The 25,558-nt window shown below is 39.8% G+C and overlaps 1 protein-coding gene and 1 long non-coding RNA gene across 11 annotated transcripts in view; one reads left to right on the forward strand and one right to left on the reverse strand.

Annotated features, from left to right (window-relative positions):
- Window positions 1–25,558, forward strand: part of filip1l (filamin A interacting protein 1-like) — a 109,058-nt gene that overhangs the window by 60,450 nt on the left and 23,050 nt on the right. For all 9 annotated transcript variants that reach the window (XM_053229336.1, XM_053229332.1, XM_034299665.2 and 6 more), the window contains one exon: window positions 18,732–21,510. In XM_053229336.1, coding sequence (XP_053085311.1) covers window positions 18,732–21,510 — 2,779 coding nt within the window. The remainder of the gene's footprint in view (window positions 1–18,731; window positions 21,511–25,558) is intronic.
- On the reverse strand, window positions 5,879–23,714 carry LOC128317450 (uncharacterized). Of its 2 annotated transcripts, XR_008300955.1 has the most exons (4): window positions 21,825–23,714; window positions 14,190–17,679; window positions 12,922–13,074; window positions 5,879–12,699 (listed from the first exon to the last, which is right to left on the reverse strand). It is a non-coding gene; the product is annotated as an uncharacterized LOC128317450 (long non-coding RNA). The 2 variants fall into 2 exon arrangements; XR_008300954.1 differs by having other exon boundaries at window positions 12,922–17,679.

Here is a 25,558-nt window from a genome sequence, read left to right on the forward strand (position 1 = left end):
CGGGTGGAAGTACGATATCTGGGCTTCCACTTGAGTCATGGGCAGGTGTGTCCCCAAATTGAGCGATTGCGGCCTGCCCGAGACCCAAGACCAAAAAGGAGGTTTCTGGGGCTGGCTGGATATTATCGGAGGTTTGTGCCTAACTATATGGACGTCACCAGCTCGCTGACTGATCTCACTAAAAGGGGAGCACCAGATCCGGTCCAGTGGACGGAGCCGTGTCAGCAGGCTTTCGCTCAGGTAAAAGCTGTACTGTGGGGTGGATCACTGTTGCATTCTCCTGACTTCTCTCTCCCTTTTATTTTGCAGACAGATGCATTGGACAGAGGGTTGGGGGCCGTGTTGTCCCAGGTGGTGGAGGGGGAGGAGCGCCTGGTGCTGTACATCAACCGCAAGCTCTCAGCGCAAGAGACGAAGTACAGCACGATAGAGAAGGAGTGTCTGGCCATCAAGTGCTCGGTCCTCACACTCCGATACTATCTGTTGGGACGGGCCTTCACCCTCTGTTCGGACCACGCTCTGCTCCAGTGGCTTCCCCGCATGAAGGATGCCAACGCGCGGATCACTCGTTGGTATCCAGTGCTTCAGCCGTTCAAGTTCGAGGTGGTCCATAGGCCAGGGGCACAGATGGCTGTGGCGGACTTCCTCTCTCGGTCGGGGGTGGGGGGGGGGGGGGGGGGGGTTCGGTGTAGGGCCGGATGGCTCCCCGGCCTGAGTCGGGTGGTGGGGGTATGTGGAAGCGGCGGCATGGTCGAGCGCCGATTTATGAATGGAGGGCGGGGTCGGAGAAAGGGGTAAGGAGTGCGCACCTGCGGGAAATTTAACTAACAAGCATTCTGTGTTGCAGTGAGCGGAGGCGAGGATAAGAGAGTGAGAGAGAGACGAGTGCCTGGAGAGAGAGAGTGCATGAACCAGCCCAGAGCAGTGTGCTTGCGGGTGTGTGTGTATAGGTGTGGGGAACAAGACGTGACTGCTGAGAGCGGGGAAAAAAAGGTTGCGAATAAAGAGCCTCTGGGTTGTGCTAAGCCTGTCTCCTGCTTCCTCATTTCAGCCTATAGTGAGCTTGTCACATGACACTGATCCATGATGGCCCTGGTTAATGCTAGATCTGTGTCTAATAAGACTTTTATTTTGAATGACTTTTTTACTAGTCACGAACTGGATTTTTTATTTTTAACTGAGACCTGGGCTGGAGCGGGTGAGTCGTCTGTCTTTAGCGAGCTCTGTCCTTTAAACTGTTGTTTTATCAGCACTCCAAGATGTGTTGGGAAAGGAGGTGGAGTGGCTATGGTTTTTAGGAACTGGTTTAAATCTCGGACTATCTCTGTTGGGAACTTTTCTACTTTTGAATCTAAGTGTGTTCTGATAGAATCTGCTACCACTCCGTTATTATGTGTTTTGGTTTACAGGCCCCCAAAGCCAGATAAGGATTTTATAAAGGAGTTTTCTGAATTAGTTTCTCATGTTATCACATCATATGATCGTTTGTTAATTTTAGGTGATTTTAATATTCACGTCTGCTGTCCTGGAAAGCCCATGGTTGCTGAGTTTATCCATGTGTTGGATTCTTTTGGTTTTACTCAGCATATAGAAAATGCTACACGTACTTGGCCACACTCTGGACCTTATCATGTCTTATGGGTTTTCAGTTGATAACATAATCATTGGAGATGCTTGCTTTTCAGATCATAAGCCTATTGTATTTAATGTCACCCTATCTAGCCTTCGGGGTACTACAAAAACTACAGGTTTCTATTCACGTTGCATACATTCTCTCACTGCAAATCAGTTTTCAGGTATGTTTCATAGTAATGAAGTGTCTACTGCAATCTCAGTTGCTGCGGAACATTCTTCAAGTCCTGACGATCTATTTTCTCTCTTTAATTCTTCCTGTTTACACTGCGTTTCACATTATTATGCAAATGTAATTTTTCTCTCTTTTTCCTAAATAATCTATAAAAATGATAGTTCTCATAATTTTCAAGTCATCAAGCATTAGAGTATAACTCGACTGTTTTCGAACGAACCAAATCATAACGTTTTTTTTTTAAAAAATCAAAATCTTAAAATACACTGTTCCACATTATTACGCACAATAGAGTTTCAAAACATTCTACTGTTGTAAACAACTGAAAATGGTCATTAGTTAAACTGCAAGCATTTGCAGGTTATATTTGCTGAAATCAAAAGCTCTTTCAATCAAAAATATCTTAACAGGCCAAATTACATTTTGACATAGGACCCCTTATTGGATAGGAGTTTCACAATTCTTGCATCCATGGAAGTTGTCAGTGTTTGGATGGTTTCTGCAGGAATTTCTTTGCAGGATGTCAGAATAGCCTACCAGAGATGCTGTTTTGATGTGAATTGCCTCCCACCCTCATAGATCTTTTGCTTCATGATGCTCCAAAGGTTCTCAATAGGGTTGAGATCAGGGGAGGATGGGGGCCACACCATGAGGTTTTCTTGTTTTATGCCCATAGCAGTCAATGATGCACAGGTATTCCTTGCAGCATGGGATGGTGCATTGTCATGCATAAAGATGATCTTGCTACGAAAGGCACGGTTCTTTTTTTTGTACCACGGAAGAAAGTGGTCAGTCAGAAACTCCACATATTTCACAGAGGTCATTTTTACACCTTCAGGGACCTTGAAGGGGCCGACCAGCTCTCTCCCCATGATTCCAGCCCAAAACATGACGCCACCACCTCCTTGCTGACGTCGCAGCCTTGTCGGGACATGGTGGCCGTTCACCAACCATCCACGACTCCATCCATCTGGACCGTCCAGGGTTGCACGGCACTCATCAGTGAGCAACACTGTTTGGAAATTAGTCTTCATGTACGTGTAGGCCCACTGCAGGCGTTTCTGCTTCTGAGCTTTGGTTAAGGGTGGCTGAATGACAGGTTTATGCATAACTGCAACCCTCTTGAGGATCCTACACCTTGATGTTCTTGGCACTCCAGAGACACCAGCAGCTTCGAATACCTGTTTGCTGCTTTGCAGTGGCATTTTAGCAGCTGCTCTCTTAACCTGACACATTGGTCTGGCAGAAATCTTCCTCATTGTGCCTTTATCTGCTCGAACCCGTGTGTGTTCTGAATCGGCTACAAATCTCTTTATTGTACGCTGATCACGGTGAAGTTGTTTTGAAATATCTAAAGTTGTCATACCTTCTCCTAGGCATTGAACAATTTCTTGCTTTTTGGCAGCAGAGAGATCCTTCTTCTTCCCCATATTGCTGGAAAATGGTGGTCTGCTTAATAATGTGGAACATCCATTCTTAAGTAGTTTTCCGTTTAATTGGACTCACCTGCAAACTAATTGGCACAGGTGTCTGAGATTGATTGGAGTGATTGGAAGAGCCCTGACACACATTCCCATCCATGTGTTTAAACTGACCGACAAAAAAATGACCTTTATGACCTTTAAACACAATTTGCATAATAATGTGGAACGCAGTGTAGATTCCATAGCTCCTCTGAAATACAAAAATCCAAAATTTAAATTGCAACCATGGCTGGATGATTCCACTCGTTCGCTTAGACAGATCTGTCGGAAAGCAGAGCGGTGTTGGAAAAAAGATCATCTTACTGTCTCTGAATTTTCAGAGAATCCCTTGTGAACTTTCAGAAAGCAGCAAAAATAGCTAGAGCTAAATACTTTTCTGATATTATTAATAAATACTCTCATACCCCTAAAATTTTATTTAGCACTATAAACTCAATAATTAATCCCCGCTGCTCGTATGAAGTAGAACAATCACCAGATATTTGTGAGAGATTTTTGAGATTTTTTATTGAAAAGATTGCTGGTATTCGACCCTCAATTGATCCTCTTTGTTCTAGTTTCTTGGTTGACTGTTCAGTTTCTACAGCCACCTTGTGTAGTTTTCAGCCGGTGTCTCTCTCTGAGTTAAGGGACTTGGTGATGCAGACGAAATCTTCAACTTCGCCTTATGATGCTCTTCCCTCTGACCTTCTTAAAGGGGCTTTTGATACAATTGGTCCTAGTATTCAATAATTATAAACTCTTGTTTAGTTTTGGGCACTGTCCCTGCGTTTTTGAAGCATGCAGCCATTGCTTATAAAACCCAATGCCGATATTAATTGCTTGAATAACTATCATCCTATTTCAAAACTCCCATTTCTTTCAAAAGTTCTGGAAAGAGTTGTTCTGTCACAGTTACATCCTTTCTTACATTCCAAACATATACTTGAATCTTTTCAATCAGGTTTTACTATCCACCACAGCACTGAAACAGCTTTGTTAAAAGTGTTGAATGATTTGTTACTGTCGGTTGATTCTGGTGATAATGCAGTTTTGGTTTTACTGGATCTGAGCGCCGCTTTTGATACAGTAGATCATAATATCCTTTTGTCTCGCCTTGAACATTGGGTGGGCATAAAGGGTATAGCACTTCGCTGGTTTGAGTCTTATCTCAATTCCAGGTCATTTTCAGTGGCTGTGGGCCAGTTTATCTCATCATCTGCCTCTCTTCTTTATGGAGTCCCTCAGGGGTCCATTTTGGGGCCACTGCTCTTTAACTTGTATATGCTTCCACTTGGTGATATCATAAGGAAATATAAAATCTCTTTTCACTTTTATGTAGATGATTCTCAGCTGTATCTTCCTTTAAAATCTCGAGATTCTCTGCAGCCTCTCATTGACTGTCTGGAGGAGATAAAATGCTGGATGTCAAATAACTTCCTGCAGCTCAACAATGATAAAACTGAGGTAATTCTCTTTGGTCCCTCTAAAACCAGAAATTCTGTTGTTGGGAATTTAGAAAACCTCGCTCCATATATTAAGTCTCATGCAAAAAAATCTAGGTGTTATCTTTGACTCTGAGCTTTGTTTTGAGAAACAAATTAGCAAAAAAACAGTTATTATCAGCTGAGAATCATCTCCAGACTTAAATCGTCACTTTCCTTTCATGATCTGGAAAAAGTCATTCATGCTTTTATCACATCACGCCTGGATTATTGTAATTCATTATATATTGGTCTTCCTCAAATGTCGTTGGCACAGCTGCAGATGGTTCAGAATGCGGCGGCTAGACTGTTAACTGGCACCAAAAAACGCGAATCTATTTCACCTGTTTTAGCGTTCCTTCATTGGCTTCCAGTATTTTTTAGAATTCAGTTTAAGATTTTACTTATTGTTTTCAAAGCTCTTAATGGACAAGCCCCATCTTATGTTTCTGATTTTATTCATTTGCATTCAGTGCCCAGGTCCCTGAGGTCAGCTACTAAAGCTCTATTACATGTCCCTCGGTCTCGACTTAAATCAAAAGGGGACAGAGCCCTTGCAGTCGCTGCTCCATGTCTGTGGAATCAGTTGCCACCTGACATTAGGAGTGCCTCTTCTCTTTCTATTTTCAAGTCTAGACTTAAGACACATTTTTATTCTCTTGCTTTTCAGGTCTTTTAATTTATTGTGTTCTGTTGTCATTGTTGATATTATTGTTTTATTATTATTATTGTTGTTGTTTTTTATTCTATTTTAGAATTTGTTGTATTGGTTTTGTTCAGCACTTTGGTCAGTGTAATGCTGAATTTAAATGTGCTTTATAAATAAAACTTACTTACTTACTTACTATGTATATTTTATTCTCCTGAATAGACTGAATAGAATGGACACAAACTCTGTTCTCAGTGGGTCTTGCGGATTATCAACATGAATATTAAAGTACAGAAACAGCCAGGTTTGAGATGAAATCCGAATTTATGTCTAGGTTTTTGTGTGACACCTAGAATATTGTTATAAATAACTGCGACACCTGCCAATTTGATGAGGGCAGTGTATATAGTTGTATCGGGGGGAGGGGGGGATTTGGGCTCGGGCTCGTTTCATTTAATACTACATACTTATTTGATCTAATCCAAGTTTCTAATGCAATTTTACCTGGTATGTCTGGCGTCCTGGCTCCAGGTATACACCTAACTAATGTGGGCGAGCCTTAGCTTTGGCTTTGGCTTTGTGGTTGTGCTGTGAGTCTTCACCCATTTGCCCCAAAGTGAGGGCTAGGGTCAGGTAGCACAGCATAAGTTAAAAGGCAAGGGCTAGATGTGAGATGTAGTGAAATGATTTATTGGGGTCCTGGGGACAACTAAGGAATGAGACACAAAGAATTACTAGTTCAAAGATCAAGGCCCAAAATAACTAAAAAAAACCTCACTGTTTTTTTACCAAATAATTCAATTCAATTCAATTCAATTTTATTTGTATAGTGCTTTTAACAAGGGACATTGTCACAAAGCAGCTTTACAGAAATAAATACATTCAGGATATAAATTTATCCCTAATGAGCATGCCAGAGGCGACGGTGGCAAGGAAAAACTCCCTGAGACGATATGAGGAAGAAACCTTGAGAGGAACCAGACTTAAAAGGGAACGCGTCCTCATCCTCTGGGTGACAACGGATAGTACAATTATAAATAAATCCCTTCTATAATTGTGTACTACATGGACAAATAGTGCAATTGTGTAACCAGGAAATTCATTACGGTTTTCACATGAAGTCTGTTTTGTTGAACCTATACACTGTGCACTGTTGGAGACCTGAGTGCAAAACTGCTCGCGGCAACTGCAGCCCCAAAGCCATCACAGCAATCGCAGTCCTAAGCAATCACAGTACAACTGCCCATATGAACCACAGTCCAAAGCCATCTCCACAGTCCCAAGTGGCACCATCCCCAGCAATCCCAATGATCTTCAGGCCGTCCATGTGAGGCCACCCCCAGCAGTAGCGAGCGGTCTCTAACCGATTAGAACTCCAACCAGAAGTAGGGCATCAGGATGGATCAGGCAGGTCCAGAGAGCAGAAGGGGTCAGGATCAATGGTATCTCAGGAGTAGCATGTGTAGCTTGACAGAGAGAGACGGAGGGAGAGCAAAACATTCATTTTCAGCAAAGTTATACATCCCATCCAAGAGATAGGTAAGGAATCCCAGTGTTTTAGATCCTCCCTTATTCTGTCAACCAAAGGAACAATTTTTTAAATATATAACAGATTAAATTTTGTGCTAATAAAAATACCTAAATATACAAATTCCTTAGGTGACCAGTTAAAAGGAAATTTAGGGTCTATATCAGGCATAGCTTACAAACTGCTGACAGTCATGGCCTCAGACTTTGCAGGGTTGATTTTATAACCTGAGAAAACACTAAATAGATCAATGATATTAATAAATGCTGGTACTGACAGTCCAGGAATAGTAACAAATATTAACATGGCATATACAAAGAGAGTTATTTTATGCCACATATCACCAACCTGTAAAACTTCAATAGCCAAGTCCACCCTAATCACTTCAGCCAGTGGTTCTATGGCAGGTGCAATGAGCAGAGTTGACAAAGGACACCCCTGTCTTGTTCCTCTATGCAGTGGAAAGCTATCCAGTCTAGAGCTAATTGATGCCTTGGGATCTTGATACAACAGTTTGACCAATCAACAAAAAATAAGTAAAACACTTCTATCCAGTCAAATGCTTTCTCTGCATTGAGAGAAAAGCATTAGTTCAGTCTCCTTTATTGTGTCTGTAAGCCTGCGTAGTGTTAAGAAGACGTCTTATGTTATTTGAAAAATGACCTTTTATGAAGCCAGTCTTGTCTCTAAGAGTTTCAGGTAGCTTTTCATTTCAGAAATGAATAACTGAACATACTGAGTATAGGTTCAATTAGAAGGTTGTTACTTGTTATCTTAAGATCTAAAGTAACCATTGCATGGTCAGAAATTATTATATTATTAGTATGACTTGCTAGGATAGAATATAAAGATGTTCTAGGCATGAAGTAGTAGTCTGTCATAGTACAGCATTGATGGAATGGGGAGAAAAATTTATACTCTTTCTTTGAATAGAGAAGAGACCTCCAAACATCTATATAGTCCAAGTCATCACATATACCTGAAATTAGTTTTGCTAAAGGGGAGGGTGAAGCCGTTTTGTGTGGAAACCAGTTAGTGGATTCAACATACAGTTAAAGTCACTGGCTAGCACCATATTATCTAAAAAAAACCTCAGAAAATTCTGCAAATATTTTGGTAAGAAAATTAGGTGGTTGCCCAGGGAGAAGTAGATATTCATTAATACAATTTTCCTACCATAAAAAAGACTAATGAAAATCAAATATCGTCCATGACTATCCTCAATAGTTTTTAAAACCTTAAGTGGAACATTCTTCTTAATTAGAATTGCCACTCCTCCACTTTTGGATGTAAACGAAGAGGAAAAAATCTGCCCATATCCCATGCTCTTGTTTGTTCAAAGGTGTTTCCTTCAATAAAGCTGAATCAGAACTTTCTTAAGGCAATAGATCATTTTCTTTCTTTTTACTGGGTTATGTATTCCCCTTACAAATCATGTACCTAAACATAGCTTAGACATCCCAAGCCTCTAAGATATATTATGATGTGCCCTAGACACTTGCAAAAAAACTCTCAATTACCTGATTCATTAAATATTTATCGAGCTGATAACAATAATTAAAAAAAACCTATAACATATATAAGCACATAAAGGGGGTTCTCCCTATCAAATAACAAGCAAGGGTTTTTTCTCCATTCTTGTAGTGTAACAGAACAGTTTATAAGAACCATCTCTTCCTGAATAGTTTTTAACCAACAACTTTACATCATATGTAAAACACCAGTCTCCTGTTCAGTTTGCGTGACAAATTATACACACCTTGGAAGACGTAGTCAGTAAAGTGAATACAAATTGTCATACCTTGAATTCGAAGAGAATGCTTTGTTTCAAACACAAACTTTTAAAATGTCTGTAGCTATTAATTCACATATCTGAGTGCGAAATCCAGTTGCAAATAACTTTCTAAAGCATACCAGCAATCCAGGTAGCGACAGTCAGGGACAACATGAAACATAGAATTTTACATGGATTCTATAAAGGCAGCTGCTTCCTTCGGTGTAGTGAAATTTTTGTGTGTTCCATTAATTGCTACTCTGAGTGTGGAAGGGAATAGTAGAGCATATTCCACTTTCACGGCTCGCAAATGAACCTTCACGTTGTCAGATGCCTTCCGTTTATGGACTGCTGCCTCCAAGTAGTTGTTGAAGAACGAAAAATCCTGATATTTCCAGTTTGTTTCTTATCAGATGTGAAGCACTTAATGGCTGCAGCCATTACTCTCTGTTTGTCCGTGAAATTGTGGAGATGAAGGTGGCGATCAAGCCTGGACTTGGGGCAGAGAGAGCGATGAGCTCGGTTTAACTTCACTCGCCCTGCTTTAGTTTTAATGTTGAGATAGTCTGGAACCCATTTTTCAAAGAAAGTAACAGGATTGGAGCCCTCCATATCTTCCAGTAAACCAGGTATGCGCACATGATTCTGATGACTGCGATTCACCAAATCTTCTAATCTCTCAGCCATGGCCTGCGCCTGCTTTTCCAGCTGCTCTATCTGCACACCATGTGTTTCACTGCTTCGGTCCTCTTCTCAGATTCTTGAATTCACTGCACCATACCCTGTATTTTGAGCGATTGGTTGTCAGTTGCCTCCAAAACACTTTTGGTATCAATCACATTCCCAGTGTTGTCGGTCATATTCTGCATTGCTTCTAACAGGTTCGGGTCGGCCACGGGTTCACTAGCTAGGCTTTAGCTAATCATGCTAGCAGTGTCCTCATTAGGATTTAACACAGCCTTAGTCTGCAGGTTGTCTGACTCCACATTGGCCATGGCTTCGGCCGGGTTTTTAGTGTTGCTTGAGGTGGAGCTCGATGATTTATATTGTTATAATTGTTTAGAGTCATTAAGTTAAGAGTCACATTCATCTAATATTCGTTTCCAAGCAATTTAGAAAGAGAAGATATTAGAATAATAAAATTCGTCAAGCAGCTCACCAGAGTACCTGATTGGATAATTGCATGAATGAGCAGCTGTACATGTGTTCTTAGTAAATGGCTGGTGAGTGCAAATCTATGGAATGCCATTTGAGGCCAATACACAATACACAAATTTGATGCTGTTAATTTATTAATATCATGGTCCCTTAAAGGACACAAGGACATTTTCCCACTTGTAGGACGTCATTGTTTTATACAGGAAAGCACATCAAACTAAAATAACAGATTTTTAGATTATAGCTACTTGAATGCTTACCATCTTTTCACTCGTACATCGACACATCGATTAGAATTTTTATTCTATCTGCTTATTCAGCGAACATTTTCTATCCCCCAATTTTTTTCAGGCTTAAAAGGCAAGTGCTTGTATTTAAGGCTGGTGGTCTATACACTATTAAAACCTCATCTCGGACACCTTGACTCAAGAAAAATCTGCCCACCTCAGATGCATGAACTACATACATACAGGTGTTTTTCATCAGAAATATGCACCCAGAAAATCGACTTATGCAGCTGCCTAACATGTCTCTCAATACATGTAAAAATTGAAGTAACTTTTAGACTTATATCAGCGACTCTTATATCAGCTGTATACAGCCCTTAATGCAGGGATGCACAACATACAGCCCATGGACCAGACACGGCATGGAACACTTCCATAAACCTGTGTGGTGAAGACCAGACTGATAGTGAAGACCCAAGTTTATGTTCTTGAAACATGTGAGGGCCTGCTAAATGCACACCTGATTGCCATCCCCTTGATTGAAACACCTGACTTCAATTACCCCTTTAAATTAACTCATACTCCTAGATATTGAATAACTCCAGTGGGGGACCAGATACGAGCCTATAATTTTTATAGAAATAAGTCCTCTATAGTAGCATTCTGCTGTAAAAAAATTAAGTTTGAGGTTCCACTGGTTACAGAGCTACAGCTAGTAGAAATCTGGGGCAAAGCCTACTTTATTCATGCATTTTGGGAAATAAACAGATGTAATATAAGCATAACAAATAATAAAAATGAACAGTATTTTACAATAGTTATGTTTATGATTGACATACAATAGCTTATGCTTGTCAATGTTGCTACATCAAATGTAGCAATAGGTTCAAAAGGTTCAAATATCAAATGTTACTACATTTGATATTGGCAACTGTGAAGCAAGATCTATCACAGGGTTTTTCCAATTTGCAGAGTTTAGCTCCAACCTACAAACTCACCTGCCCGTAATTTTCTAGTAATCCAGAAGACCGTGGTTAGCTTGCTCAGGTGTGCTTGATTAGGGTTGGAGCTAAACTCTGTAGGAGAGAGGACCTCAAGGGCCAGATTTGAAGAACTCTGATCTATCATGATGGTACAGTTGGTATGCATGAATAGATTTTATATAAATATGGAATTACAGTGTTCAGTGGGTGTTTTACAAATGAAGTGTGTCATAACGGAGCTATGGTGTTGTTTCTCCTGTGATAAAAGCAGTAAGTGACTACAGCTCAGAAGAAAAGGAGTTACTGTGTTCAGGGGTAGGATGTGATGTTCCATCAGTTTGTAAGTACCATGAAAAGAAATTTCTATCAAAATATAACAGTTGTTGTGATCTCTTGGAATATCACAAAAAATCCTATTAAAAAAGGACTATGAGAAATTAGAGCACATATCCAAGGGAATTAACTATACTCTAAACCTGTCCCTGGTAGGTCACTGTGTCCCACTTGCTACAAAAAAATGTTTGTGATTGAAAAAGAAACATATATGGAGCAGAGTGAGGTAGTGCTGGGCGATTTTCATGATTAATTTGGTTAATTCAAATTAAAGTTTTAGCATGATTTTCAAAATGTTCTAATCGAGATATGTATGTACATGTACACACACACACACACACATACACATATTATATGTATATATGTGTTTGTGTGTGTATATGTATGTATGTACATGTATTTAAAAGTTTAAACCAATACGAAGGAAAAACACAGCCTTCTTAACCTGATAAACGCCTCCTACCTAGTAAACATGACCCTTTGGGGCCACTGCGGACAAACAATTGGGGAACGTGTGGGCCCCACACTATGGGGCCCAGGTGGGGCCTCAGTGGGACAGCTCAAACATGTGGGCTGAGTGTGGGCTGAGTGTGGGCTGCCCACACTAAGTAGAGGCCCCAAATGTGCATTTCACGCCAGTAACTGTGGGCATGCAGTGGGTCCATAATGGGCACCAGTGAGGGCAACAGTGGGGCTGCTCATAGTGGCCCCACACTGTGGGAATACAGTGGGCCCATAATGGGCACCAGTGGGACCCACAATATGCCCACACTTTGGGTTGGGTGTGGGCTGTCCCACTGGGGCGCTGCATGGGCCCCATAGTGCGGGGCCCACACGTGCCCCCAAAGCCTGTCTGGGGCCACTGTGGGCCCGTGTGGGTAGCCTATGGGCATACTGTGGGCACAGATCTGGGCCCACAGTATGCCCCGTGGGCATGCTCTGTGGGTCTTTAACAAATAGCAAAATTAGTTTGGTCCTACTTTGTACCTGCAGTATACCACAACATTACTATTAATTCATATGCAGAACAATTGCAGTAATTAAGTAAGCAGTAATAAAGTAAGACTAACTAAAACTGTTTTGAATACTTACATTTATTCACAGCCAGGTTAAAAGAAAAAATGAAGAAAATATAGAAAATTTTGTACAAAACTGTGCATGTGGATTGAATACTGAATGCTTTTTATTAAACAGAACCACATAACAACAACTTTTTATAAAATAGAACGAACACAGAACCATATTAGAACACAATAAGTATGACTCAATCCCCTCAGGGGCACCAATGGATGTCTGCAACAAGAGAGAGATAGAGAGAGAGAGACAGACAGAGAATATAATCTTTTGGAAAAATGTAACATTTAAAAAAATGAGTGCCGATTAATTACAGTTAGTTTACAGTTATGTATTTTATTTAATTTGTGTAACATAATTTGTTTACTTAAACTTGTGCAACTAATGCAACAATATCAAATTTGTTACAGTGATACATGACAGCCTAAAACCATTGCTTACGAGTAATTGTCAGCCTTCTTGATGAGTCGTGTATGGAACAGGCTGGTGGAGTTGGTGGAACTGGTGGGGCTGGTGGAGCTGGTGGGGGTGGTACAAGGTTTGATTATGTCATCTTCTTCAGTAGACTGGCACTCTGGGTAACATGAGTTTGGTCTAGTGTAAATAAAAATACATAAATGTTGCAAACAAAATTTCACTAATGAAATATCTTTTTATACATATTATGTCTGTTAGTGATTGTAAAAGTATGTAAGCACAATGTTAATTAGTTTTAGACAGAGAGAATATAACTAGGTACATTTACTTCAGGTATAATTCTGAGGTACTTGAGTATTTTCATTTCATGCTACCTCTGCTTCACTACATTTCAGAGAGAAATATTGTACTTTTTACTCAACTACTACATTTGTTTAACAGCTATAGCTACTAGTTACTCACTGTTCTGCACTAACTTATTTTCTAACTTATTTCAAGAGAACATTCTTTTCAATGTCTCTCTATGGGGATATGCCCCCTTGCATATTCACAGAAGCACTTAGTCTGTCACAATGTGCTCCTCAGATTGTTGAAGTTGCCATGTGCTTCATGCCTTTGCTTTCTAGCCTCTGTATTCTGTTTATCTGTATTCTGTTCACCTGAAACACTGTGTCGGTCATATGACTCAGACATCATGATTACTTTTACTTAAGTAAAGAATCTGAGTACTTCTTTATGGTGGCCCTACAGTGCAAAATAATCAAATAATTTTGTAAACAAGCTTCACTGATTAGCGTTACGGATTTGCTGCATTCAATTCAAGTCAGAACTCTGTGTTGAAGCTGTCAGTTGCCCAGCTGTCCCAGCTGCCATGGGATGCAGCATTAGTTTTATTTACAACAATTAATGACTGTGGCTGTGTGCCATGACCAAACATTATAGGTTTTATGTGTCAGCCGCTGTGTAAGCAATGTTGGATGGTAGCTAGCTAGTTGGATGGCTAACTAATTAGCCAGCCAGCTAGCTAGCTAGCTAGCCACCATCCAAAATTGCTTGGCCTAGGTAACTAGCTAATAAACTAAACTAGTGTGTTGTTGTAGCTAACTAGCTTCCTAACGTTAGAAAAGAGAAGTTAAGTAACAGCAACACTAATGTCCTTTGAGACGTTAGTTAAAGTGTTGAATAGGTACTTAATGTTGAAGCTTAAGTGGACAAGGATGATGAAAATGCACTGTCTGAGCAGCAGCTGTTACGAAAAAAAAGCGGTTACACAGGTTGAATTTCAAACCAACCAACTCAGCCAATGGAGTGCTTTGATGTAGATCAGCAATGAGTGACTGGACAGGGGCACTTCGGGAGCCAGTCAGATTTAGGCTACGGCCAATGCCCCACTGGCCCCAACCCTGGATCTGCCAGTGAAACAAAAAGAGGGAATTTCATACTAAACAGGCTGTTTGCTGTTGAATGTACATTTTTGTTATGCCATGGACAACTTATTGTTTACATTTTACTGTCATTGTTGCAGACCTCTGACTTTATGCAACATTCGCATATGGATCTTAAATAAAAAGGTTTGAGTACCCCTGGCATCTAATGTTAAAGCTTTTTAACTGTTCTGTGCTGTTGACAAGGAGGGTTGCCCACAGTAAACTCTCATGGTGGCCCCAAAGGGCAAAAGTGCTCTGGGGCCCACATGGGCTAACCCACAGTGAGGCCCATGTGGGCTTTCTGGTGGCAAGACCACAGTGGGTTGCCCACAGAAAGCCCAAATAAGGGCCCCAAAGGGCAAAACTACATGTGGGATTAGTGTAGGTTTGCCCTGCCCACATTGCCCCACAATAAACCCACACCTGCCCACGGTGGGCCCACACAGGCATGTTTGCTGGGTACAGCCTGTGCTATTCCCAAACACTGCATGCTTAGATTAAAAAAAAAAAAAAAAATCCAAGTTAAACAGGCAGCACTTCACTGAGAACTGTGCTCGTAGCAAAAGTTTCAAATATCACTTCAGGGATATAGATTTGGTACAGGTTTGAAAAATCAGATGAACAAGTGTATGTAAAATATAATGCTGCCTTACATCTAAGTGGTAATTCGCTGGTCGGAATTACGTCATTTTTGACCTTGGCACATTCGATAGATGAAGTGGGAAAATTGACTCCCCCCTGTTTGTATCTGTCAGCAACAAGCTAGGCAGATAACTCGGATGAGGGATGTATATTTTCTTTCTCAACCAGCAAACTGTGTGGTCAGTGTTTTAGATTTAACAAACGAATATGTGTGTATGTTGATTAATCTAAAGCTAATACTTGTATATACAGTATAACTCACTTAAAGGTAAGACGTTTTACTTTGTTTATTTCTGATGCTGTGTGCAACCATGCTGATTTGATGTCACTCCATAAACAGGGAAGGAACTCGGATTTGAGAAGAATACCCCAAGTTAACTTCTCAGTTGCAGTGACATTTCATGTCACGAAAGACATGGTCCCCATTTACTCTGTTGAGAAAGAAGGGTTCACCAAGTTGTGCAAAAATAGTAACAGTGATACCTATAGCAAATAGTGCAAATAATGTTTTTTTTTAATATTTAAAAGAACAATTGTTTGCACTATTTGCTATAGATGGTGCTGTTACTATTTTTCCAAAGTCCATTCTAATAAACAATAAATTTATAAACAAATTGTGTAATTTTTCAACTGCATTATGTAAGAACAAAAAAAAATTGAAATCGTAATTGAGAATTGTTCATAAAGTTGAAAAAAATCGTGGTTTTTTTTTTTTTGGCAATATCGCAATATAAATTGACCATAATAGTGGAACTGTGAGCAATCTTGAGCATTATATTAGGACTTATGTTCTAAGTCTAATGAACAAGAATGTGCATAATGTGTTCTAGAGATCAGTTTTTGTTCCAAGGAGCGAAGACCATCCTGAGCCGAGATACTGAGGTTTCTGTAAACAAAATCATGGTTAAACCAAGTGAAATAATAAAAAAACTGGTGGTTTTGTAATGCCAATACGTAGAGGTAATCTCTCAACAAAAATAAATAAATAAATAAAATTAAAAACGGTCAAGCAATCAACTTTACAATTATTGGACTACTTGAGATGGACTTACCCAAACATCAGTGAGTTAGGCATTAGATTTCCATCCACCTGGATCTCTGATCATCAACTTCAGAGTCATGTTTTCAATTCTTAATTCTGGCTGATCCTACCTTGATCTCAGCCAAGTCTCCACCGTTGCAAGACGTAGACACAGGAGAACTTGTCTGTCAGCTATTTCACTACATTTATATATGTTTTCATTGCCATATACATACGTTTGTATTATACTGATGCATAGCTTTCTTTTTATTATTAAACTTTGTATGTTTTACTATTTCTCTCTTGTCACAAATGAGTTCTACAAACTGTCAACAGATTCACTTAATTTTATGTAAATCAAATATCCATTGGGTAATAGGCAATTTATTACTATTTCTTATCTTGGTGATGCAACCATCACTAAGTCATATCTCATGCAGGGATTCTGTTAGCTGGTAAATTGTATTTGTAGTTTTTACTGGACAAATACTGGACAAACCAGTATTTGACCAGTAAAAACTCTGAATGACTGGCAAATTAAGATCCTGCCGGACACCATGTCTAGTAAAAATATTCACTTAAGGGACATACAAATTTCAGTAACATAAATAAAATACATATAATATTTAAAGTATATAAAGATATTTTCTTTTTTTTTTTTTAACAGAGAAAATTAGACAGATAGCAAAGTATGCATCTTAGCTAAATAATGATAATTCCGCTCGCTGCGAGGGGTGTGTTTGAGGGACAGACTCTCTGGTTGGTCTTTATGCTGGGGGAACTTTCTGCTGACATGCACAGAAAAGTAACAGATACATTATTCAATTACAGTATTAAAAATTCCTGTCACCCAGTCATATATACTCTGTTCAAGTCTAGAATTAAAAATGTCGTTTTACCCAGTCAGATACTACTTTACTCAATTCCAAAGATCAAATTTCTTCTTGCTTGCAGAAGTCAAGGCAGCTGATAACGAGACCTATCAGCAGATAATCAGTATGATCTCATTCTTTTCTCATTCTTTCATTATTTTGTCCATTGGACTGGTTATTAAAATAATAATCATTTCTAATATTTAATTTAATAGTAATAAATTCCCCACCTCACATACCCTACACTCAAAGAGAAACTGTAGGCATATCCTGCATGTGAATTAAGTGTCTCCCTCAATAGCAAAGCCAGTTCCCATTGAAAAGGTCTAGTCCATCTAACACCTGCATTTCCCTCCCTCATACATACTGTATACATTTGAGGGAGGATCATGCAAATAGTGGGAAGTCAGCACAAAAGACAGTGAAGTCTGGCTGATTACATATTCTATTTGATGTCCTAAACTTTTAGACCATTTAAAACTTTGGTTTAAAGAAAACAATTTAGGGAAACTTTTGTAGCGACTCTAGGTAGCAGCAGGCTGAGCACAAACACACAGGAGGTGGACTGCAGGAAAAATAGTGCTCTTTTATTAAGGAAAGTCACTGAGATTGTGGAGCCGTTGTAATCATTAGCCACCAACCATGTGTGTTTTAGCTGCCTTGCCTTGCAGCCACACGCTGTCGGGCTGTCCAAAACAGAAGGTGTGCTGAAGCGAAGCTGTTCTTTCAGCACCATGGTGGCAGTTGTGCGAGGAGTGCTTTTCTTTCTTTCTGCGCAGGCTGACAGTCCACTGTTACACTTTTCTTTTGTTATGCAGACCTGGCAATGTCAGGAACACATTCATCAACTTTCAGTTAGACAGGGCTTATTGCCAATTTTCCAAGTGTTAGAGAAGATGATCCTTAAAAATCAGTACAGTTTAAAGGTGCATTAGGCAAGATTAGTCAAGATTAGGTTTCTAGCTGATATGTAGGTGAATTGAAACATTGGAATGATTTTTCTACTCCTTGAATCTGCCTCCCAATCCTAACCATGTGCATGAAGTAAGACTCAAAAATGTGTGGTGGCCAGTGGAGTTCAGTTTGTCTTACCAGAGATTGTCGTGAAATCGTTTTCAAGAAATAGATGATAAAAATACCTAACATTTGTTGTACCAAATTAGGTGAGATAGTGCTACCCAGCTGGCATTATGCTAATACTCCTAGATAGGAGACCCAAATACTCAACATAACTTACATCTCATTAGTGGAGTTGATTTTCATAGTGGACCTCTTTCCTAGCAATTACAACAAATTTACAAGTTGCTAACGACATGGCTATAGGCTAGTTTATATCAGGGTAGCTGTTCTTGCTTTCAGAAACCTAGCTAGAAGATGTGCATCAACAGAGTGCTACAGTACTGCTGTCTCCTTGGCTGGTATACACTTATCCAGACCGATGTATCAATGTATCCTAATCATGTAACCCAAGTACTCTTCTTCATACAGCATCATTTTTACCAGAGCATGCATCAAACTCTCACGCTGAGTAGCTTCACTGTCCTGTTTTTCTATGACATGCTATTTGTATATTTAGTAGTATGCAGAATGGATTTGGGACATAACTATAATGAAACACGTACTTCACCAATTTTTCACTACAATTTTTTTTGGAAAACATAAATATTGTCAATACCACTTTAAGGTCATAGGCCAACTTTAATTAGAGGGACCACAGAGGGACCCAATGATAAAAACTGCTGTTGAAAGCATTAATCATCCACCACCATATCTTGCAGAAGATATAGGTCCTTTTGTTTTTCTGCTATATTGAAATATTTGCAATGTCTGACATGATTTCAACTGTCCATTGATGATTTTTTTTTTTTTCAGATTGAAGCTACTCAGTGATCAAGAAAAGGCTTACCAAGAACAAAGAGAGGAAGAGAATAACAGGAAGGTCACCAATCTTAAAGATGAACTGACTAAACTGAAGTCATTTGCCCTCCTGGTTATTGATGAACAGCAGCGTGTCACAGAACAGCTGGCTCAGCAAACTGCAAAGGTTCAGGAGCTGCAAGCTGCTGCCAGAGAGGCCCAAGAGGAGCTGAACTCTGCGCAGAGCAGGGCACAAAAAATGGAGAGCAAAGTGCTGTACTTGGAGGCTGAATTACATGAGCAGGCTATTCAGTTCCACCAAGAGCAGGAAGCCATAAGCACAAAACTGACTGATGAGAACAGCCAAAACAGGCATCTACGTCAGAAACTGTCTACACTTTGCCAAGAGCTGGATGAGCTTGAAGAGTCAAACAAGACCCTTCGCAGGGCAGAAGAAGAACTGCAGGAGTTAAGGAACAAAAATAGGAACGGGGATCATGGAAACTCTAGCCTTGTGTCAGAAGTGGAAGAATTGAGGAAAAGAGTGGTAGAAATGGAAGGAAAAGATCAGGAATTAATCAAAATGGAGGATTTGTGCAGGGACCTCAAGAGGAAGTTGGAGAGGGAGTCCATCCAGAATCATAGCCTGAAAGCAGAAGTGGACATGCTGAATTGCAGAATTACAGAGCTTGAAAGATTAGAAGATGCTGTTGGAAAGAGCAAACAGGAATGTAGCTTGCTCAAGTGTAACCTAGAAGAAGAAAGGACAGTAACTAAACATATGTGTAATCAACTAGATATTCTGAGGGTAAGGATCAAGGAACTTGAAGCTGCTGAAGATCTATTAGAGAAGACAGAGTGGACACTAAAGGAAGAACTTACAAAACTGAAAACACTAACAGTGATGCTTATAGATGAAAGGAAAACCATGGCAGAGAAAGTGAAGCAACTGGAAGACAAGGTTCAAAATAGCACTGATAAACTTCAGGCCGAACAGGACAAAGTCACATCAGTGACAGAGAAGCTGATTGAAGAAAGCAAGAAAGCTTTGAAGATCAAAGTGGAGATGGAGGAAAAAATCTGTATTGTCACCAAGGAAAGAGATGATCTTAAGACCAAGCTGAAAGCTGAGGAAGAGAAAAACAATGCCCTTCAGTCCAAATTCAGCATGATGAAGAAGAGGCTTCAGTCCTTGGAGGCTGTTGAAAGGGAGTTTTTGAGGAACAAAGTAAAAAAAGGGAACATGAAGGGACCCATCCAAAAAGATTTCCAAGAGGAAGACAACAAAGTGAAAGATTTAACACAGGAAGTAGAATGGCTCAGAAGGAAACTCGGAGAGATGAGTGTGGTTGAAGATGATCTAATGAAGACACACAATGAGGGTGAATGCTTGGAAAAGAGATACTCCAATGAAAAAGCCCTAATGGAAGAATTAGAGAGTGCAAGGAAGGCGCTTTCTAAATACCAACTAGTTGAGAAGGAAAATTTCAGCCAAGAACACATTCTGTATAAGCAGTTGAAAGAGGAAGAGGTCAAGTCCAGTCATCTGACCAAAGAGGTGGAAGTATTAAAGGAAAAGATACACAATTACATGAGTACAGAAAAGTCCATCTGCAACATGAAAACAGAATATGCAACTCTGCAGAGAAAGCTTACCCAACAGGAAGTCAGAAACAAGGAACTTGCTAGGGAGAAGGAGAGCTTAACAAGGGAGCTGGAGAGATACCGTCGCTTTAGTAAGAGCCTCCGGCCTGGCATGATTGGAAGACGGTTCTCTGACCTGCATGTCTCTACAAAGGAGGTTCAGACTGAGCAAGCAGATATCTTTACACCTACTTATAAGAGCCTTAGTCTTCTAGAACGAGCTGTGGTGAATGGGAAAATGTATGAGGAGAATAATCGACAATATGAACTCAATTATAATGAGATTAATCCAGCTAAATGTAGTCCTTCACACAAAAACATTAATAACCACCAGAACAACACAAAGCAAATTAGAAATCCTGTTTTAAAGAGTATAGAAAAACAACAGCTTATTAATTGCAAAATACAAACCACACAAAATGGAACTCACATTCAGCAAGGGGATGTGTTAGTCACCCATAATCCGAGCCAACATCTCCACATCAAGGTGACACCAGACCATAGCCATAACACAGCTGCTCTTGAGACTACAAGTCCTACTACAGAGAATACTCAGGCTTATACTAATACAGCAGTTATCCCAAAAACTGTTTGCACCAAGAAACAACAAATTACCATTGTCCAGAATGCACCAGTCTCACCACAGAATAATAAATATCATCCTTCCATTGAAAGCCCTTCCACACCTGAACAGTCAATGCCACCTCTTAGTATAACAACTTATTCCCAAACGTTGATTCCTGAATTCACAAGTTTATTGACACCAGACAGTGCAATGTCACCTACTCAAATAACAACAGTCACAACAGGAGTTTCTGATACAGCACAGGAGACAGAGGTCAAAGCAGGTCACACCGTGCTCTGTGCAACACCACAAAGGAAAAATAACTGGCATGTACATAGGTATAATAGTTCAAGCCCAAGTGTCATCACCAAAGAAGACAACAAAATTCAAATTCACTTAGGCATCCCTTACCTCCAGACTATCAACAGTAATACAGAACCCCTCAGTCCCTGCTATTCTCCTGGGCAGGAGCAAAGAACCTCAGCATTAACAACTGGTACCCCGGCCAAAGTTAACAGCAAAATTGTGAGTAGCATCAGGATAAAGCCCGCCTCCACTCCAATCCCACAGTCATCACAAACTACAGTAAGTAGTGTCTATAACTGACCTAGACTGTTAGTTTACCCACATACCATTAGGGGATGTAACAATACACTCCAGTCATGATTCCAATACTGGCTTCACAATTTGATTCAATTTGATTCTCATAATATTTTGAACAAAATTTTAATGAAGAAAAAAATGACTGAAAAGACCCCTTTTGTATTTCTGCACAACAGTGTGCTTTTTTGTCTGTATAAAAGTAAATAAATCAAAAATGGCTACAAACAGAACGGTTCACCATAGCAATAAATTTATAAATTCTCCCAAAATTTTGACTTATAAACAAAGTCTCTGACCTGGGGAAAATGATGAGGTGAAACATAATGAGCTCTGTAGCAGCACCTGAAGCATCATTTTAACCAGAAATAGAGCTCCAAAGTCAATGCCTGGGTTCCACAGCCTCTTTCTTGGGCTTCGTAGATTGTAGTGTGGGTTAGTGTTGCGTGGATGCTACTGAAGAGCTATTTTTAACTGTTATAACTTGGTCATGTAACCATATGACCTATAATGCCTGTCGGTCATTGTGATCTGGAGCTATCAGGCTCATATTTTAACTCTATGTTTTGTGCAGGACCTCTGGTGTTCAAACAGTGCAATTGCATTAGATGCATTATTAATAGAATGCTGATTCCCACAATGTGAACTGCACATTCCCATGTTGAACATTGTCAAATTGTTGCGCTCCAGTGGTGACCACTTCTCATTTTTTTTTTTGTTTTTTACTAGGGTGTTTGTAACTAGAGTGTTTGTTGGATTCGGCTTATTCTATATAATATGTGTGCATGTCCCAGAAGAGGAAAAAACAATAGTAAAGCAAATAATTTTGGCTCTATCACTGAATCTAATTCAGTTTTGGATTAGCTTTATTTAGTGCACTTAATGCATTTAATGCAAAGGTCAGTGATCATGCAGTTTACCATTATAATGTTATTTTTCATTTACCACATGATCAGCATTTAATAAAGTGCCATATTTTATGTTTTATATTTTACACATTTTATAAGCATTTCTACAAAAAGCAACAAAGGGAAAAAAGGGAGAAAATCCAGGAATTCAATGGGTTTGCTTGGCTGATTTAATTTCACCAACTGATGTCATATGACTGTAGTCATAATCATAGCCTTTCTCCAAAAATTCCAAAAATTTTAATCCATTAAGAGCAAGAATATATGTGTATGACTAAATTTGCAATCTTTTCCGATGATGCACTGGAAACCAGTATTGGGGTTGATACTATTTAACCATGACCATATGTTACATGAGCTACTTTAATTCCAGCTTTTACATTATTTTGTGATTTTCACACATAATCACAATTCATTAGACACAAATCAAGTATCACTTTATACATATATACAGTCTGGTCCATAAGTATTTGAACAGTGACACAATTTTAATAATTTTGCCTCTGTGCATCACTACAATGGATTTGAAATGAAGCAATCAAAATGTGATTTAAGTGTAGAATTTCAGCTTTAATTCAAAGGGCAGTAACTGTTCAGGAATTATAGCCATTTTTACATAGTCCCTCCATTTTCACAGGCTCAAAAGTAATTGGACAAACTAACAATTATAAATACAAGGATTATTTTTAATACTTTGATGCAAATCCTTTGCAACCAATGACTGCCTGAAGTATGGAACCCATGGACATCACCAAATGCTGATTTTATGCTCCCTTGAGATGCTTTGCCAGGCCTTTACTGCAGCTGTCTTCAGTTGCTGTTTGTTTGTGGGTCTTTCTGCCTTCAGTTTTGTCTTCAGTAAGTGAAATGCATGCTCGGTTGGCAAGTTAGGTGACTGACTCTGCCATTTAAGAACATTCCATTTCTGTGCCTTAGGAAGCTCTTGGGTTGCTGTCGTAGTATATTTTGGGTCATTATCCATCTGTACTGTGAATTGTTGTCCTATCAGTTTTGCAGCATTTGACTGAATCTGAGCAGAAAGTATAGCTCTATACACTTCAGAATTAATCCTGCTAATCAGCAGTCATATCATCAATAAACACCAGTGACCCAGTTCTGCTGGCAGCCATACATGCCCATGCCATAACACTCCCTCCACCATGTTTAACAGATGATATGGTATGCTTCGGATCATGAGCCCTCCCTTTCCTTCTCCATACTCTTCTCTTCCCATCATTCTGGTACTAACTTGTACCACATCTGGAACAAGTTTTTTTTGTACAGAAGAAACCAAGATTAACTTATCTTGGTTTCTTCTGTACAAAAAAACTTGTTCCAGACCTGGACAGACTATTTTTTAGATGTTTTCTAGCAAAGTCTAATCTGACCTTTCTGTGTTACCAGTGGTTTGCATATTGAGGTAAACTGTCTGTATTTACATTCATGAAGGTGTCTCTTGATTGTAGACTTTGACAATGATACACCCACCTCCTCCAGAGGGTGAAGTGTTTACAACTTGGCTAGATGTTGTGAAGGGTTTTTTTGTCACCGAGGAAAGAATTCTGCAATCATTCACTTTAGTTGTCTTGTGTGGTCTTCCAAGCCTTTTGGTGCTGCTGAGCTTGCCAGTGCATTGCTTCTTTTTTCTGTTTTGTCATTTCAGCCTAATGATGGCCTCCTTCAATTGCATTGACACTTGTTTGGACCCCATTGAGCGCTCCCATGAACAGCTACCAAATGCAGCTTCAACACTTGGAATCAACTCTAGACCATTTATCTCCTTAATTTGTCATGGAATAATGAGGAAATAGGCCAGACCTGGCCATGAAACTGCTTATCATTCAAATGTCCAATTACATTTGGGCCTGTGAAAATCGAGGAACTAAACCCCTTGAATTAAATTTGAAAATCAACACTTCAATTCTTGATTGCTTCATTTCAAATCCATTGTGGTGGTGTGCAGAGGCAAATTTACTAAAATTGTGTCACTGTCCAAATACTCACTGTGCACTTTATTAGGAACACCTGTACACCTGCTCATTTATGCAGTTATCCAATAAGCCAATCATGTGGCAGCAGCACAGTGCATAAAATCATGCAGATACAGGTCAACAGCTTCAGTCAATATTCACATCAAACATCAGAATGGGGGACAAAATGTGATCTCTGTGACTTTAACCATGGCATGGTTGTTGGTGCCAGCTGGGCTGGTTTGAGTATTTCAGAAACTGCTGATTTCTTGGGATTTTCACACACAACAGTCTCTTGAGTTTACACGGAATGGTACGAAAAACAAAAAACATAGAGTGATAGACAGTTCTGTGAGTGGAAGCACCTTGCTGATAAGAGTGGTCAGAGGAAAATGGCCAGATTGGTCCAAGCTGCCAGGAAGGATATAGTAACTCATATAATCACTCTTTACACTAGTGGTGAGCAGAAAATTATGTCTCAGCATGCACAAAACCTCACACCTGGAGGTGGATCACATCTAGTTCCACTCCTGTCACCCAAGAACAAGAATCTGAGGAATCATGGTCACAGGCTCACCCAAACTTGGCAGTTGAAGATTAGAAAAAAATCACCTGGTCTTTTTCCAGTCTTCAATTGTCTGGTTTTGGTGAGTTTGTGCCCATGATAGCCTCAGATACTTGTCCTTGGCTGACAGGAGTGGAAACTGATGTGGTCTTCTGCTGTTGTAGCCTATCTGTTTGATGTGCATTCTAAGATGCTTTTCTGCTCAAAATGGTTGTAAAGCTTTTCTGCTCATCATGCTTGTAGAAGGGGCAACAAGATGGTGCCGTGGATGGTGACATCGGTAGAGAGCTCCTATGAGCTTTGTTTGTTTACCATTGTTATTTGTAACGCTGATCTACTCAAATACATGAGAGATAAACTGTTGAATCACACTCCGAGTGATTTGATCCCCAACGTCATTAATCCGATGCAGTTTTTGAATTTTAGTCGGAGTGGCTTCTGCACTATACAGCAGCCACAAAAGACACAAGCAGGGGAAGCAGGCTGGCATGCTGGTATGGCTCCAAAATTCGGGACTTCATTTTCCACTCCCAGCTCTACACCTCGCTAAAACTCCGCTCATGAAATAAAATTGATGGAACTACAACTCC

This window comes from Pangasianodon hypophthalmus, chromosome 25 (genome assembly GCF_027358585.1).
Source record: "Pangasianodon hypophthalmus isolate fPanHyp1 chromosome 25, fPanHyp1.pri, whole genome shotgun sequence".
NCBI classification, from domain to species: Eukaryota; Metazoa; Chordata; class Actinopteri; order Siluriformes; family Pangasiidae; genus Pangasianodon; species Pangasianodon hypophthalmus.